This window comes from Stegodyphus dumicola, chromosome 3 (assembly GCF_044657685.1).
Source record: "Stegodyphus dumicola isolate Sdum_Otavi_A_Nest chromosome 3, ASM4465768v1".
NCBI classification, from domain to species: Eukaryota; Metazoa; Arthropoda; class Arachnida; order Araneae; family Eresidae; genus Stegodyphus; species Stegodyphus dumicola.
Genome location: NC_140770.1, coordinates 90,753,371 through 90,767,599, shown reverse-complemented (window position 1 = coordinate 90,767,599; position 14,229 = coordinate 90,753,371). Strand labels below are relative to the sequence as shown.

Here is a 14,229-nt window from a genome sequence, read left to right as displayed (position 1 = left end):
AAGAGAAAAAATGCTGAAATCAGTAATTACTTACTCTCAAGAACTCTAAAACAAAGAATGTTTAAATCTAATAATATACATACAAAATATGTATAGATACATACATATAGAAAGTTTGTATACATATGCACACACACATACATGCATATTTTAAAATTTACAAGTCTAAAAAGTGTACAAATAAATTTAAGTAAAACAAACAAATTTCTGTTTTCTGAAAATAATTACCTGATATAGCATGGCATCTAAAGGCTGTTTTACAATAGACAGTAAGCGCTCTAACACTTCTCTGAAGCTATGAGGGCCAGGATTACAACCTTCTCGCTATAAAAAAATAAATATATCTTAAAATAACAGTAGATTAACATTATTAATAATATCTTAAATGAATACAAAATCCTATAAGACCTTGCTTAAACTGTAGAGACATTAGGTTAATTGGAAGCAGAAAAGATGAAAAATATGCAACTGCCTTCGCCGGGAATTGAACGACGGACCTCTGGAATACCGGCCCAGCATGCTACTGTTACATCACGAAGGCATGCTAGGGAAGTGGAAGAAATACCTTATATACTCCCCTTTTTAAACGGTGACTAGGGTTTTAGAGGACCTAGTCGCCAAATCCTGGATGCGGAGAATCATCATCCACAACCCTTTTAGTTTGGGCACCACTTGTAGAGTTATTAAGTTAATTGGAAGCAGAAAAGATGAAAAATATGCAACCGAATCGAACCACGGACCTCTGGAATACCGGCCCAGCGTCCTACCATTACACCACGAAGGCACGCTAGGAAAGTGGGAGAAATACCTTATAAAACAAAAGGAATAGAAAAAAAATGTGCACTGATTTTAAAGAATTCAAAGCTCATGATATGTGACTTGACAACAATATGAAATCATTCTAGTTTCTTCATTTAAACCTTGCAGTAAAATTCTATTAATTATTTTTAGGATTTTTTTTATTTCTTTTAATTTAAAAGATTTTACTTGTTATATTTCAAATAACAAATTTATTATTATTTCATAATGTTATAATTTTTTAAATTATGACTTAAATAATTCTTTATCAAACATTTTCCTACAGAACTATTTATACTTTATAGCTTTTTGACCGTTTTAAAAATATCTTTCACAAAAGAATAGCAAATGCTTAACACAATAGCAATTTTAGAATAAAAATGTTAATTGTCTAATTTTTGCAGTTTTCCATGCAATGCAGAGGATAAAACCTGGATTTTGAATCTGGAAATATTAACATAGTATAATAAAATATCTTGCTATTAAGCTAAAAGAAGTTTCAAGCAAGTTGATATTAAAATCTCTTTCTTACCATCAATGTTTTCTCCTCTCATCTTAGTAACATGTTTTCACTGGATATTTAATTTTCTTTAGTCCAAAGAGGCAATTTGCCCTGAAGGACTATTAATTTCATTTTGACATTTTGCATTGAAAACTTTAAAAGGCTGTATCACTTTTCAAATTGTTGCCACCATATATTATCACCCTGTCTTATATTTAAAGAAATTAACCCACTCAGGACAGCACTCGCTCCTGACAGGAGCTGTAACATGCAGACTGTGTTTACAGGATGGGAGCATTTTCTCCTGCTAAGGCTAATACGCAATTTAGGAAAGTAAGCATTACATAATAATGGATAAAATGTACACTTTACATAGAAATGAAACCATTTTTAACTATGTGATTAAAGCTATCATAATTTCATTAATAACAAAGAAATTTAATTAAAATAATATATATTTAACAATAAAAATATAAATATATTGTATTTTACTGTAACTAAAAATACCTAAATTAAACACTAAATGTTGATACAAAATATAAAAAAAAATTTTATTATTTACACTTAACATTATGAAATACTTGAAGAATAAATTAATATTTTGAAGCCGTATGAAAAATATCAAAGCACGGATCAATGCAGAGACCAACATTGCATTATTATCATGCAATAATTTCAAGCATGCATGTCTAATTATTATCATCTTCTAATTCAGAATCTGAAGATTCAGAACTATTATATGAAGAACTCTAATAATTTATAGTTGTTTAACTGTCATTGTCGGAAAGATCCATAGATGCCATGGCTACACAAATGAATCTAAAGTAAAACCCATGCTAGAATATCTCCCATAAAATCCCATCCTAAAATAGAATCAAAATTATAAACAACCACTTCAAAATGAGCTAAAAGGCCAGGTGTTTCCCTTTTCACCAGTTAGCATGTGTTTATGTTTAAAATCTAATAAATCACAGACACTTGATGACCCCATTCTGACCTCAGAGAGAGAAATTCTAATGTATGAGAGTAATCTTTTGAATGAAACATGGATTAGTAATTAGTAAATATTTCATTCCAAAAATATGAGGCAATTGTGCGGAGAATCCTCCCGCTGCGCAGGATTCTCCATAAAGCAAGGACGCCGCAAGCTCTGAAGACCATCTAGCGCTGGCACTTATTTGTGGCGTTTGTCCCAAAAGGGTTAAATAATGAAGAATCTACATAAATGTATATGTTTCTCGCATTGTGATAAAACAACAGTAACTAGAGCCATCAAAATTTGAATAACGTAATCTTCCATAGAATATGGGCATGTGGGAACCCAAATTTGAATTTGAAATTTGTTTTATTATCAATTTCAGATTTTGTAGCATTTCAATGAATTTTTGATTTAAAAGTAAATGATTTCAAAGTGAGCAATGCCAACACTGTAAGAAAAATCATTTTTATCTCTAGCGCGCGAGACTCTGTATTGGAAATTCTAAAGATATGTTCATTTTAAGATTAATTTGTGATATTGCTGTTGAACTGAATTTTATAGTTTGAGTACATAGAAAATGATATTTAATAAATAAAGGTAACACACAAAATGTTAAAAAAATGCCCCTTTGGACGTAATTTAAAATCTGAAACTTTTTAGCATTTTTTCCCCCTCCTTTTTTGAAAACAAAAATTTCTTTTCATTACAGGGGGAAAAAAGACAAGTTTTATGTCTATCATTATACATAAGTATAAAATTATTTAACGAACATTAAAATAGAAGCTTGCAAGTCATGTTAGTTTTGTTGTGGTAATTAGCATATACACAAATAACAACAACAACAATTATAATGATAATAATTTAACACTGTGATCATGTACATGTGTACAAAGATATAAATTACCTCAGTCCTTAAAGTGACATAATCAACAAGAACAGGGTATCGATGGACTTCAGACCCACATATTCCTGGTGACATTTCTTGTGTATGCCCATTAGAAGCTCCAGGGCTTAAATCGGGATTCGGCTCAGGAGTAATTGGTGAAGAATCACTTAGTAGATCAGTTTCTAATGTTACAGGCAAAGTTGAGGTCAATCTAATAGAAGATGCACATAAGGATGCTAACATAGCAGCTAGAAGGTGATCACCTTCAACTGTTTCTTCAACCCAGGGCTGAAATGTTAACATATATTTTATTGTGATACATATTTATGTAGCCAGAAAATTAAAATATAGCTTTATGAAGAGAGTGATGCATAAACTCACCACATTGATTGTTAATAACAAGTCACATAGTCCTTTCCATTTCAGCTGTGAACTGGGATAAAATGCATGATAACAAGCTAAAAACGTTTCATGACATTCTTCCAAAACTGCATGCAAGTAATTTACAAGCAAAGCTGATGTAGAGGATGATGTTGGAATCCCTGAAAATGGTGATTTTACTTGTGCAGTTGGCAATCTATCAGAGAGAATATGTTGAAGTAAAGCTCGTACATCTGCGACACATTCCGCTAATTTTGGGACTTCAGGAGGCACTTTCTTAGAAACAGCTAAATGAAATAATAAGACTATTATAAATAAAAAATAAATTTTTAAGCTCACAAATTGTGCTAACTTACAAAATATTTGCAATGAAGAATAGATTTGGAAGAGGTAGATGTTTTCTAAAACACAAGAGTTTAACAACAGAATTTAAATGAATTAAAAATATATATATAACAAAAATCATATCCAAATCATTAAGTATACAAAAATATATTTTTAAAGAATATTTTTTCCATTAAAAATGCTATGCTTTATTTAAAAACACATACATATATTACAGAAAATTTATTTTATCATGAAACATAAGCGACAAATTATTTAAAAGAATTAAAGACATGATAATTGGGAGGCTCTATGATTGTCAGCTTTTCATGATCTCATCATTTTTATCTTTAATTTAAATGAAAATTTAAATTTGCATAAGCTAGAGTAATTTTAATTAATAATGTACAGTATTTTACAAATATCACATAAATTTCAAATTGTATTGAAAATTTGATTAATTTACTTTATACGTATTAAGTTGTGAAAATAATGAATCATCAACATGATTCATTATTTTCACAACTTTTTTTAATAACTAGCACATCTTCTATAAGAATTTGCTTCTTACTCACTATTCACTAAAATATATTTCAATCTATATTTCATGAACTTGTATCTCAAGCAAATTCCACTCTTTCATTAATATAATTTTTTAACTCTTAATGAATTCCTTCATTTAGAAAAACAGATTTGTATTTCAGTTTTAAAAAAAAAAAAAAAAAAAAAAAAGATACAAATCTGTTTGTTAATAATATAATAAACTTTATATACATATAGGATAATATCCTTTATAAATGTCAAAGCACACCAAGAAGTAATAAAATGATTGCAAATAGAATTCATACACAACTAGTTAAATATCACTTTTATATTTAATTCAAATTAATCAATTTCAATAACAGAAAGTTCTTGCTTTTTCCACTCCTTTTCCATTTCATATATAGATAAAAAATTTGGAAGTTATTAAAATCTAAAAAAATATATTAATATCTTGGTAATTATTATTATATATTATTATTATATATTAATATCTGGTCAAAAAATTATCTATAATAACAATTTTTTTAATGTTTTACTCCTAACTTTGCTTCAATGTTCTGTTTAATACTACAAAATTTATATTAAAGTACTTCCAAACAAAATGTCTTGAACTAATTCTAAAGACGTATATAAGCCACACAGTGTTTTCAAAGTCCAATTGCATACAAAAGAAAAAAAAAAAAAAAAAAAAAAACTTACAATAAAAGAAATTAAATACAAAAGATAGACTTGGCTAAGACATGCATTACAGTCACATTACATCTTGGAACATCATCAGCTCCTGATAGAAAAAAGCCTGGAAGCAAATGAAATTCACTTAAAGGACACTGAGGGGTACAAAGCAGGACTGCAAAAATGCAGACAAGTTCAGTTTCGGTTTATCTCATTATGGCAAAGCATACTTGGGCTATCTGCCTAAGAGAAGGAATGCCTTCACGGAGGTCTTTCTTAGGCAACTGATTCGTATACATGTTGCACATGGGGAAAAACACCCATACAGCCAACCTGTTCGCCTGGAATCAAACCCAGGTTGGGACTACCAGTGTTCAGTGACTTTAAGCTCAGCCACTGGTAGGCGACAAGGAAATAGAAGAACATAATGTAGAGAATGAAAGGCAAGTCAGAGGGTATAATGTGTTAACTTGGCATGAAAGAGAAAATAATGCTGAATAAATGCACTGCCAATAATATAATGTCATGCATAACGTGCGATTTAATCCTAATTTCTGTGCCACTGTCTTCACACAAATGGAACATATGTACTTGTATGAAGCTCATAATTAACCTAATACTATATGCTAATCTCTAATCTGATTCAGTCTAGTTTCTTTCAGGGTAGATTATTCTAATAATCTGTACAAAGATTGAATATTAAAATTAATCACAGAATTTTCCCTTACATCTGATAAACAAAATTTGATTTGCAGAAGAAATAAGTATTCTTCCATAGATGATATTTTTAAATTTCACAATTATTAATTTCTAATTAGAGTTAAATCTTGATACATAAATTTAATTTATTCCTGACGGCCATTTGAAACTATTTTTCCCCAATGGAATTCATGTAAAATGGATTAATCCCCTTTTTCGACTATAGATGACTGCTTATAGAAAACTTGTAACAGCATTTTGTACACATAAAACCATTGAAAATCTATAAAACAACAAAGCCCCCCTCAAAATGAATACAATATTAAACAGATAAAATATATAAAATTTAATTTTATCTTACAGCCCTACAAGGAAGAGCAAATAGCATAAATAGTGAGGGGAAAATATTACTGTTTGGATAAAAAAATCCTTTTCTATAAAACATTCAGGTAACTAACTGTCTTGATGGGTCATTTTCTTTTAGCTTTTCTTTATTCCTTAGCATCATTTCATTCTGCTTGAGACTCAGTGGGCCTCCATTTCACTCAAAATTTATCCAATGTGATCTGTTGTTTTAAAATGTTTCTACAATAAAACATGGCATTGTGATTAAAAAAGCTTTGCTGTGGCTTGCTACTGTTTTATCAGTGTGATTTTATTACAAGAAATTTTACTGCACAAAAAATTCCATTTTGCCCAAATTTTGCACAATATTGTGGACCAAAGAACTATGTTCCTCGTTTATATGTTCCTCTTCTTCTGAAAACATTCATTCTGCAAGTACTTTTTGTTGTTGCTTCTAAAGCAGTTATTCCAGTTCTTGAGCTTTTTTTTGTTGTTGTTGTTGTTGTTGTTGTTGTTCTCTACTTAACCCCTTTACATCTTCATTTTACCTGGAGACACAATATCATAGAATCATAGATAAACAAAAAATTCTCACTGTCAGAGTCCTCAAAAATCTTTCCCGGCAACACAAGGTTGTCTTAATTTCCTCGAGGCTTAATTCACTGCCCTGTATGTTATTTGCTGCCAAATTTTGTTAATGAGAACCAAGCAATGAAAAATAATAAAACAGTGCTTCTTGAAGTCGCTGAGGTGTTTTAATGGTATGTCAGAGGTTATCCCAAAATCTCTCTGAAAGTCAACTGCCATTCATTGGATGTTCATAATTTCAGATACGTCCATCTCCTGAGTTCCCCCCTTTCTATTTATACAATTTGTTCATTAGATTTTTTTGTGATGAGGAGCGTTTTGTTTCAATGTTGCACTGAATTAAAGGGAAACTCTACATATAACAACAGATGTTTACAATCCTATGAACTATTCTTTATTTAATCAATGCACAAGAAATAAAACAGAAACAAAAAAAAAAAAAAAAAAAAAAAAAAAAAAAAAACCTCAGCTCTGAGAACAAACTTACAAACCCTTTAAATAAAATAAATTTACACTGTAACTCAATTTGTCAATGCCCGAAATTCACACACGGAACACGTAATTTCTATTTAAGAAGTTAGTCCTGTCTACCCTTGACATAATATCTATTATTGCATAAAATCAGTTTTATAATTAACTGTAGAAAGAATTAACAATAGAAATCAGAATATCTTTCTACATCACACCTTAAAACATCAATTACTTCCGCAGTTAAATCTAATGATTTTTTGAATGATATATAAATCTAATATGTTTCTGATGTTATTAAAAGTATAGTTAACAATAATTTGTTCATAATATGGTACACAGTCTATTTTACACAATAATAAAGCTTAACAAATTTTTATCACATGAAGTTCTTAACTGTTTTTTTCAGTTATTTACAATACCTTAAAATTTGACAACAATTTCAACGATGATTTGACAGTTTTCAGCCTATGACTACAAAAAGAAATTTTTATAATTATAATATAAGACGTCATTTAAAAAATAATGATTATTAAAAAAAAAAAAAGGAATTTTTTATAGTATGCATATAACGTTAAAAGAAATACTTTTTAGTTAACTAGATTAAACAATTTTCTCTCAAAAAAATATGCATACAGTTAAAATAATAACAACAATAATTTTTATTTCATATTTCATAATAAATTAATAACATTAACTTTTTTCTTATTAGAAACAAGAGTTTGTACATATATTTTTTATAAACAACTAAAGTTTATTTGGTTTATTTGATTATGGCAAAGCACTCAAGGGCTATGTGACTAAGTGCAGGGATGCCTTCGTGGAGGACTTTCTAAGGGCAACCGATACGTATACACATTACACATGGTATAAGCCATTAAGAATTGGAAGTAAAATTAAATCAAAATGCTTTTAAATTATTAAATGTAAATTAAAAACTTTCACTCTAAATTCTTCAAATACAATGAAATTACTCTGTGTGCTATTAGTGAAGGGAGAAAATACTCACAACTATTGGGGTATATTTCATTGATATAAATTTTTAACAAATGCAGACTTGAGGTGCATATGTATTCTAGTCTCTCCAAGTCCAAAAGTGCAGCAACAGCAGGCATCGTTGATCCTAAAATAGCTTCACAATATCCAGCTTTGAAGGACTGCCATGCCCACCTCAATAACCTCAACAAGGAATGGAAACAATCCTAAAACATTCATAAAAATATGAATAATCATTCAAAAACATACAAATACTAATGGTATATTGGTTACTGAATAATGGGAATAAGGTAAGGTACCTCAGGGTGCTTACAATAAATCACCAGTAATGGCAACTTTATTACCCTACAATTTGACAACTCTCAATTTTTCTGCAAGTTTGCTCGAAGTGTGCCTCTTACCTTTTATGCCTTAGCTTCTCGGGTTCTATCTTTCATTACAGTGATGTTGAGTCTCAGAGAGGGCACTGCTGATTTTTCATATGTCCAGCATCGTGTACATACATTTTGACTTTTGGAAGTATCAGTTGTTCAACTTTTCAAGGAGAGTCTTCCCTCAGTATGATTTGTGTACACTAATAATACCAGAAATCTGTGATCTCAGAAAGTCCTCTCAATTGGTTGATGGTAGAGGTTTAGATGCTACCCCATAGCCATCACTAGCAACTTATTGAAAATGTACCAAAAAGTACAAATTAATGATGAAGATCACGATTTCCAAAAAATATTGTGGAGAGATGATCCATCAAAGCCGATTAAAACTTACAGGTTGTGCAAAGTTACATACGTCACTACTTCGGCTTTATACCTGGCTACTCGTGTACTCAAACAACTAACAATTGACGAAGGAGCTAAATTCCCAAAGCAGTTGACATAATATTAAATAATTGTTATATTGATGATGTCCTAGTTGGTTCAGACACGGTAGAGAACATGGTAAAGTTAATTTCACCCTATTTGCTCATCTGCTTTTTTATATTTTATCCATAAACATATTTAATGATTTTCAATTTGCCGTCAACAGAAAATAATGCTGTTCTGTTCTTCCAAGAAAAAGAAATTCTAGCACCAATTAAACTTTATGATAACAATCATGGAACGAAACTACAATGAACTTACATAGTGTTTTACAGTTAAACGATATTTAAAAATAGAGAGCATCCATGGCAGAAACTGGTTTCATGGATCAAAAATTCCTTTTTTCAGCTGCATTATGATCAGAAATATTGATATCAATCAAGCAGTGTGATTAAATAATTAAATATTTGGTTAGTAATATAATATGTGATAATTTTATGGGGAAGGCTTGATCATAACATCTAATCAAATATACTAAAAGATAAATTGAAGAATTCAATAAAACTGTCAAAATCAATAAGTGTCTTTTGACACAAACCAAAAACTATAACAGAAGAATCTTATATAAACAATGATATGAGAGGCCTACATAATAAAACCTGACAGTGCTTTCTAGCTAAATTCCTAACAATTTTGCAATACAGGTACCCTACCAATACCATTAGAGATTTCTAGAAAATACTGTGTTTTGTGAAACCATGTTATATGAAACTAACAGTCAATACAAAATGGAGGATAAGTTCCAAAAATGTTTAAAAACAAAAAACTTTTTTAAAGGTTCTCATTGTTGCCTCATCTAAATTTAGGTGTTTTTCAATGTGGGATGCCTTTTCTCCTTTTAACAAATAATTAAAATTTGTGTTTTCATCTCTAAAGAAAGAAATTTTCTCTTAAAAGTTGTATTCTTACTTTCAGACAAAGTCTGTGACTGAAATATATTTTGACAATCACAATTTATGCCAATGATCTCAAACTGGCAAGAAACAGGCCACATGCAGGTCCCACAACAATTTTATGAAGCCCCTGAGTATACTTTAGTTATATATATGTTCTAAATATAGTGCGAAAAGTTTGCAGATGGATAAGGTTATTGAAACAATAAACTGAAATACTGAATTTTATATGCGAACAAGTTCTAAATCATCAAGTTTGTGTCATTACTTAAAGAAATTGAAAGTGGATATAGAGAAATTAATATAATTTAGTGAGGTAGTTACATTTAGGAGCTGTATTAATACAGTTTTTTAATCAATAAATGAAATAAAAATTTTCATGACACAAAAATAAATGATTAAAAAATAAATAAAACTATTGCTGAGCTACACAACGATACATGGATAACAGATCTAGCATGTTTGCTGACTTAACCAGACATTTAAACATTCTCAATAAAGAGCTGCAAGGAGAGAATAAACTTATCGTATGCTAACCGTATGCTTTTATTATTATATTATTTATATTAAACTAACCATATGCTTGTATTAAACTTCTTAATGTTAAACTAGATTTATGGGAAACACAGCCTGAATAAAAGTATTCCGTAAATTTCCTACATCTCACATACTGTTCTATTATTTCAAATGAAAAATACCAAATCTATGCATGAAAAATAGCATTATTACAACAAGAATTTAAAGGGAGGAAGAAGAATTAATATTGATGATTTCTAGTCCAGCTTACATTATTTTCATTATTATTACATGGAACACAAATAATACACCAAAAAATCTGCAAAAACTAATTAACTTATCAGTGTGATACAAACCTTATACAAGGATTTGAAGATACTGATTCGATTAACTTTTATTCACACTTGTTAAAAATTTAATACCCTCTGTGTAAGATAACAATAGCCAATGAAAATAAATAAAGCAGTTTAATTAACTTGAACTTACAGGTGTGACTGTTCTAGAAAAGTCTTTGCTTAACACAGTAACTGGTTCTAAATGGCTGGAAGGCTTAGATAAACCTTGACTATCTGGTGTCACGGTCCTATAAAACATTTTTAGAAAGACTATAACAATGAAGCTGAAAAATTCAAATAATTAAATGACACAATAAAATACAAAACATATTTTTTAAATATATGAATAAATTAAATTAAAAACAAAGATTTAAAAATTTCTTGAAAACAAAATTTTTGGCAAAAGAAAAATTTAATTACCGCTATGAATATATACTGAATTATTTTTTTATTTTAAGCTTTATATGAGACATTGCCATGGAAAAGTTTTAAGGAGGAATAGTTTTCATTTAGCATGAACATACCTCCCCCCAAAAAATTGAATCTTATTCTACCAGGAAATAAAACTAAGATTAAACAGTAAAAGTTCAATGGTTTTGCCCACCCTGCCACAATGATGGGGTAAGAGGAATTGCTTGATATGTATACCAAGATACCAAAAGTAAATTCAAATGTTCAAGAATGAATATATTAATTTATAACTGAAAGAAATGATTAGAAACCAGGATATATTATGTATTTAACAATTTCTCCTTAAATTGCAAAACAAATTTTAGAAATAAACAAATGATGTTTTAGAACTGTTAAAAACTGAACAAAATCACAAGAAGCAATTCATTGTCAAACATAATTTCTTTTAATCTTTTAAAAATTAGTAGAACTTTGAATCATCCATGTTACATAAATATTTGAATTAAGCTTACATTTTGAATGACTGCATTATTTTAAATTTTTCACACAAATATAAAAACACATTACAGAACAATTATGCTTAACAGCCAATTTAGAATAATAGCAATTATTGTTCAACTCATACCATAAACAGTCATTTATACTATAAGGTATTTCTCCCACTTCCCTAGCGTGCCTTTGTGGTATAACGGTAGCATGGTGGGCCAGTATTCCAAAAGTCCGTGGTTCGATTCCCGGCGAAGGCAGTTGTATATTTTTCATCTTTTCTGCTTCCAATTAACCTAATGACTCTACAAGTGGCGCCCGAACTAAAAGGGTTGTGGATGATGATTCTCCGCACCCAGGATTTGGTGACTAGGTCCTCTAAAACCCTAGTCGCCCTTTAAAAAAGGAGAGTATATAAGGTATTTCTCCCACTTCCCTAGCGTGCCTTTGTGGTGTAACGGTAGCACGCTGGGCCGGTATTCCAGAGGTCCATGGTTCGATTCCCAGCGAAGGCAGTTGCATATTTTTCATCTTTTCTGCTTCCAATTAACCTAATGACTCTACAATACTTGTATTTCACACTTCTTATATTTTCAAATATTTAATGAATTACCTATACAATAGCTGAGGTATTTGGCCGGCATTAACATCAGTTCCATTGTTGCTTTTCTTTGAACTTTTAAAATAAAATACTATTCTGAAAAGAAAAAGACAAATTATATTGCAAATGACAAATTCATGGCCAAATCATGAAAATAATTATCAAGAATACAATAATTAATCTTACTGATCTTCAGTAGTGACAACAGATTGTCCACTTGAGCCACAGTCACTGCTAGGCCCAGATATTCTAGCCCATGCAACATACCATCTATTTGCAGATAACTGAATAGGTTCATCAAACAGCATAGGATACTTGTGGCTAGAAAACAAAATTTTAAAATGTAACAAGAAGAAGAATTTTGAAATATATTCAGAAATGCTTACAACTGAAATTTTTTATAGCATCAGTTATAAAACAAAGTACATACTAGTATTTAAAAGCTTAAAAAATGAGCTACCGTGTATGATGCAAACAATAAGATATTAAAGCAACATACTTTTTGGTAAAGATAACAAGTAGCACCATAATGAAGGTGGAAAATTCAGTATTACGTTAGCTATTCACATAACATACATTATAGGATTCAAGAAACTAGACTGTCAAGCAAGTCATCATTTCATCTGTAAAATTATGACAAAATCTTATGAAGATTTAAATAAACCTCTAGGCTTGAACTTAACATAAGACACAACTTGTGCATACATTCAGACTCTGCTGTTTGTAGGCAATTAAATAACAGAAAATTGATTTCTAAATTGAATTCATAGTCTGAGATTACATAATTTGGCCTAAAAGCTTGGCTCAAAATGTAATGGTACAATTTAATTTCGGCTAGCAAAATGGCTAATATTACAATACTAATGTAGCAGAGCTAGGCTAAAGCTGTGAGCAACACTGCCAGAAGCTCTTTTTAAAACATTCAAAGCCTTTGTTTTAATTCATTTGCTTCCTAATAAATGCTAATAAGATGGAGAAGTTATGGTACATATCCAAATCGTAAAAATGGGTTAATTGATACTTTTCCGTTTCGCCGGCGCAAATCTCCGCAAGCAGACTGTGTTGGCGACAGCATACAGTATACACATAAAAAATGTTAAGAAATGTTAGTTCTAAGAATTTTTTATTTTGAAGGCATAAATATTTTAATGTGGTTTAAAATTTTGTAAAAAGCCAGTAAATAAAGACAATAAATTTGTAAAAAGACACTAATTTAAAATTTACTATGCTTTCATGGTTCAACATCCTGATTCGCCGGTTCATATCACGTGACCCCAAGTGATCTCATCTCACATAAACTATGCTACAAAAAACTAATTCTCTCAGTAATCATCTACATTAATTTCAAGTTAAATCTTAACTTGGAATAACTAGCTTAAATGCAAGAATTATTTTAATTCGTACAAATAGCTTACTCAGAAATTATGTAAAACTGCATTGCTTTACTTCGCTAGTGCATTCTCATTAGAATTGATGAATTTAACCCTTGATTTCGCCTTCGGGAGAGCAGTGTGATTGCATCCTAATTGACTTAATTACCGCGAATGGTCTTAGGGCATAAGATTTAACTATATAGGTTAAAAATTATATGTAATTGTATGCCAGTATTGAAAGAAAGAAATCCGATAAGAAATGGCTGCGACTTGTTTTGAAAATGAAGCGTAAAAGATTACCAGAGAAGATATTCCGTTTGGCATCAGTCGTACCATTATTGGCGATTTTATCGTTTGTGCTGGCAAAGTGGAAAAGTACCAGTTAATTAAAATAAAATGTATTTTCCAATATTACTCTTAATTAAAAGGGCATTATTATTATTATTACATCAAACTAAATGATGAGATATACAGCAACAGTAAGATTATTTTAAAAGGAACATATCAGTTATAAAATAATCCCTTTGAAAAGTAACTGAAATGGTATTTTATTTAACACTATTCATTTAAGAATAC

The 14,229-nt window shown here is 30.0% G+C and overlaps 1 protein-coding gene across 2 annotated transcripts in view; it reads right to left on the bottom strand.

The window, feature by feature from the left end:
• Positions 1–14,229, bottom strand: part of hiw (MYC binding protein highwire) — a 256,065-nt gene that overhangs the window by 137,394 nt on the left and 104,442 nt on the right. For both annotated transcript variants that reach the window (XM_085813060.1, XM_085813059.1), the window contains exons 28-34: positions 12,467–12,601; positions 12,293–12,376; positions 10,934–11,030; positions 8,195–8,387; positions 3,547–3,833; positions 3,184–3,453; positions 229–324 (exon numbers count right to left, since the gene is read on the bottom strand). In XM_085813060.1, the coding sequence (XP_085669186.1) occupies positions 229–324; positions 3,184–3,453; positions 3,547–3,833; positions 8,195–8,387; positions 10,934–11,030; positions 12,293–12,376; positions 12,467–12,601 (1,162 nt within the window). The remainder of the gene's footprint in view (positions 1–228; positions 325–3,183; positions 3,454–3,546; positions 3,834–8,194; positions 8,388–10,933; positions 11,031–12,292; positions 12,377–12,466; positions 12,602–14,229) is intronic.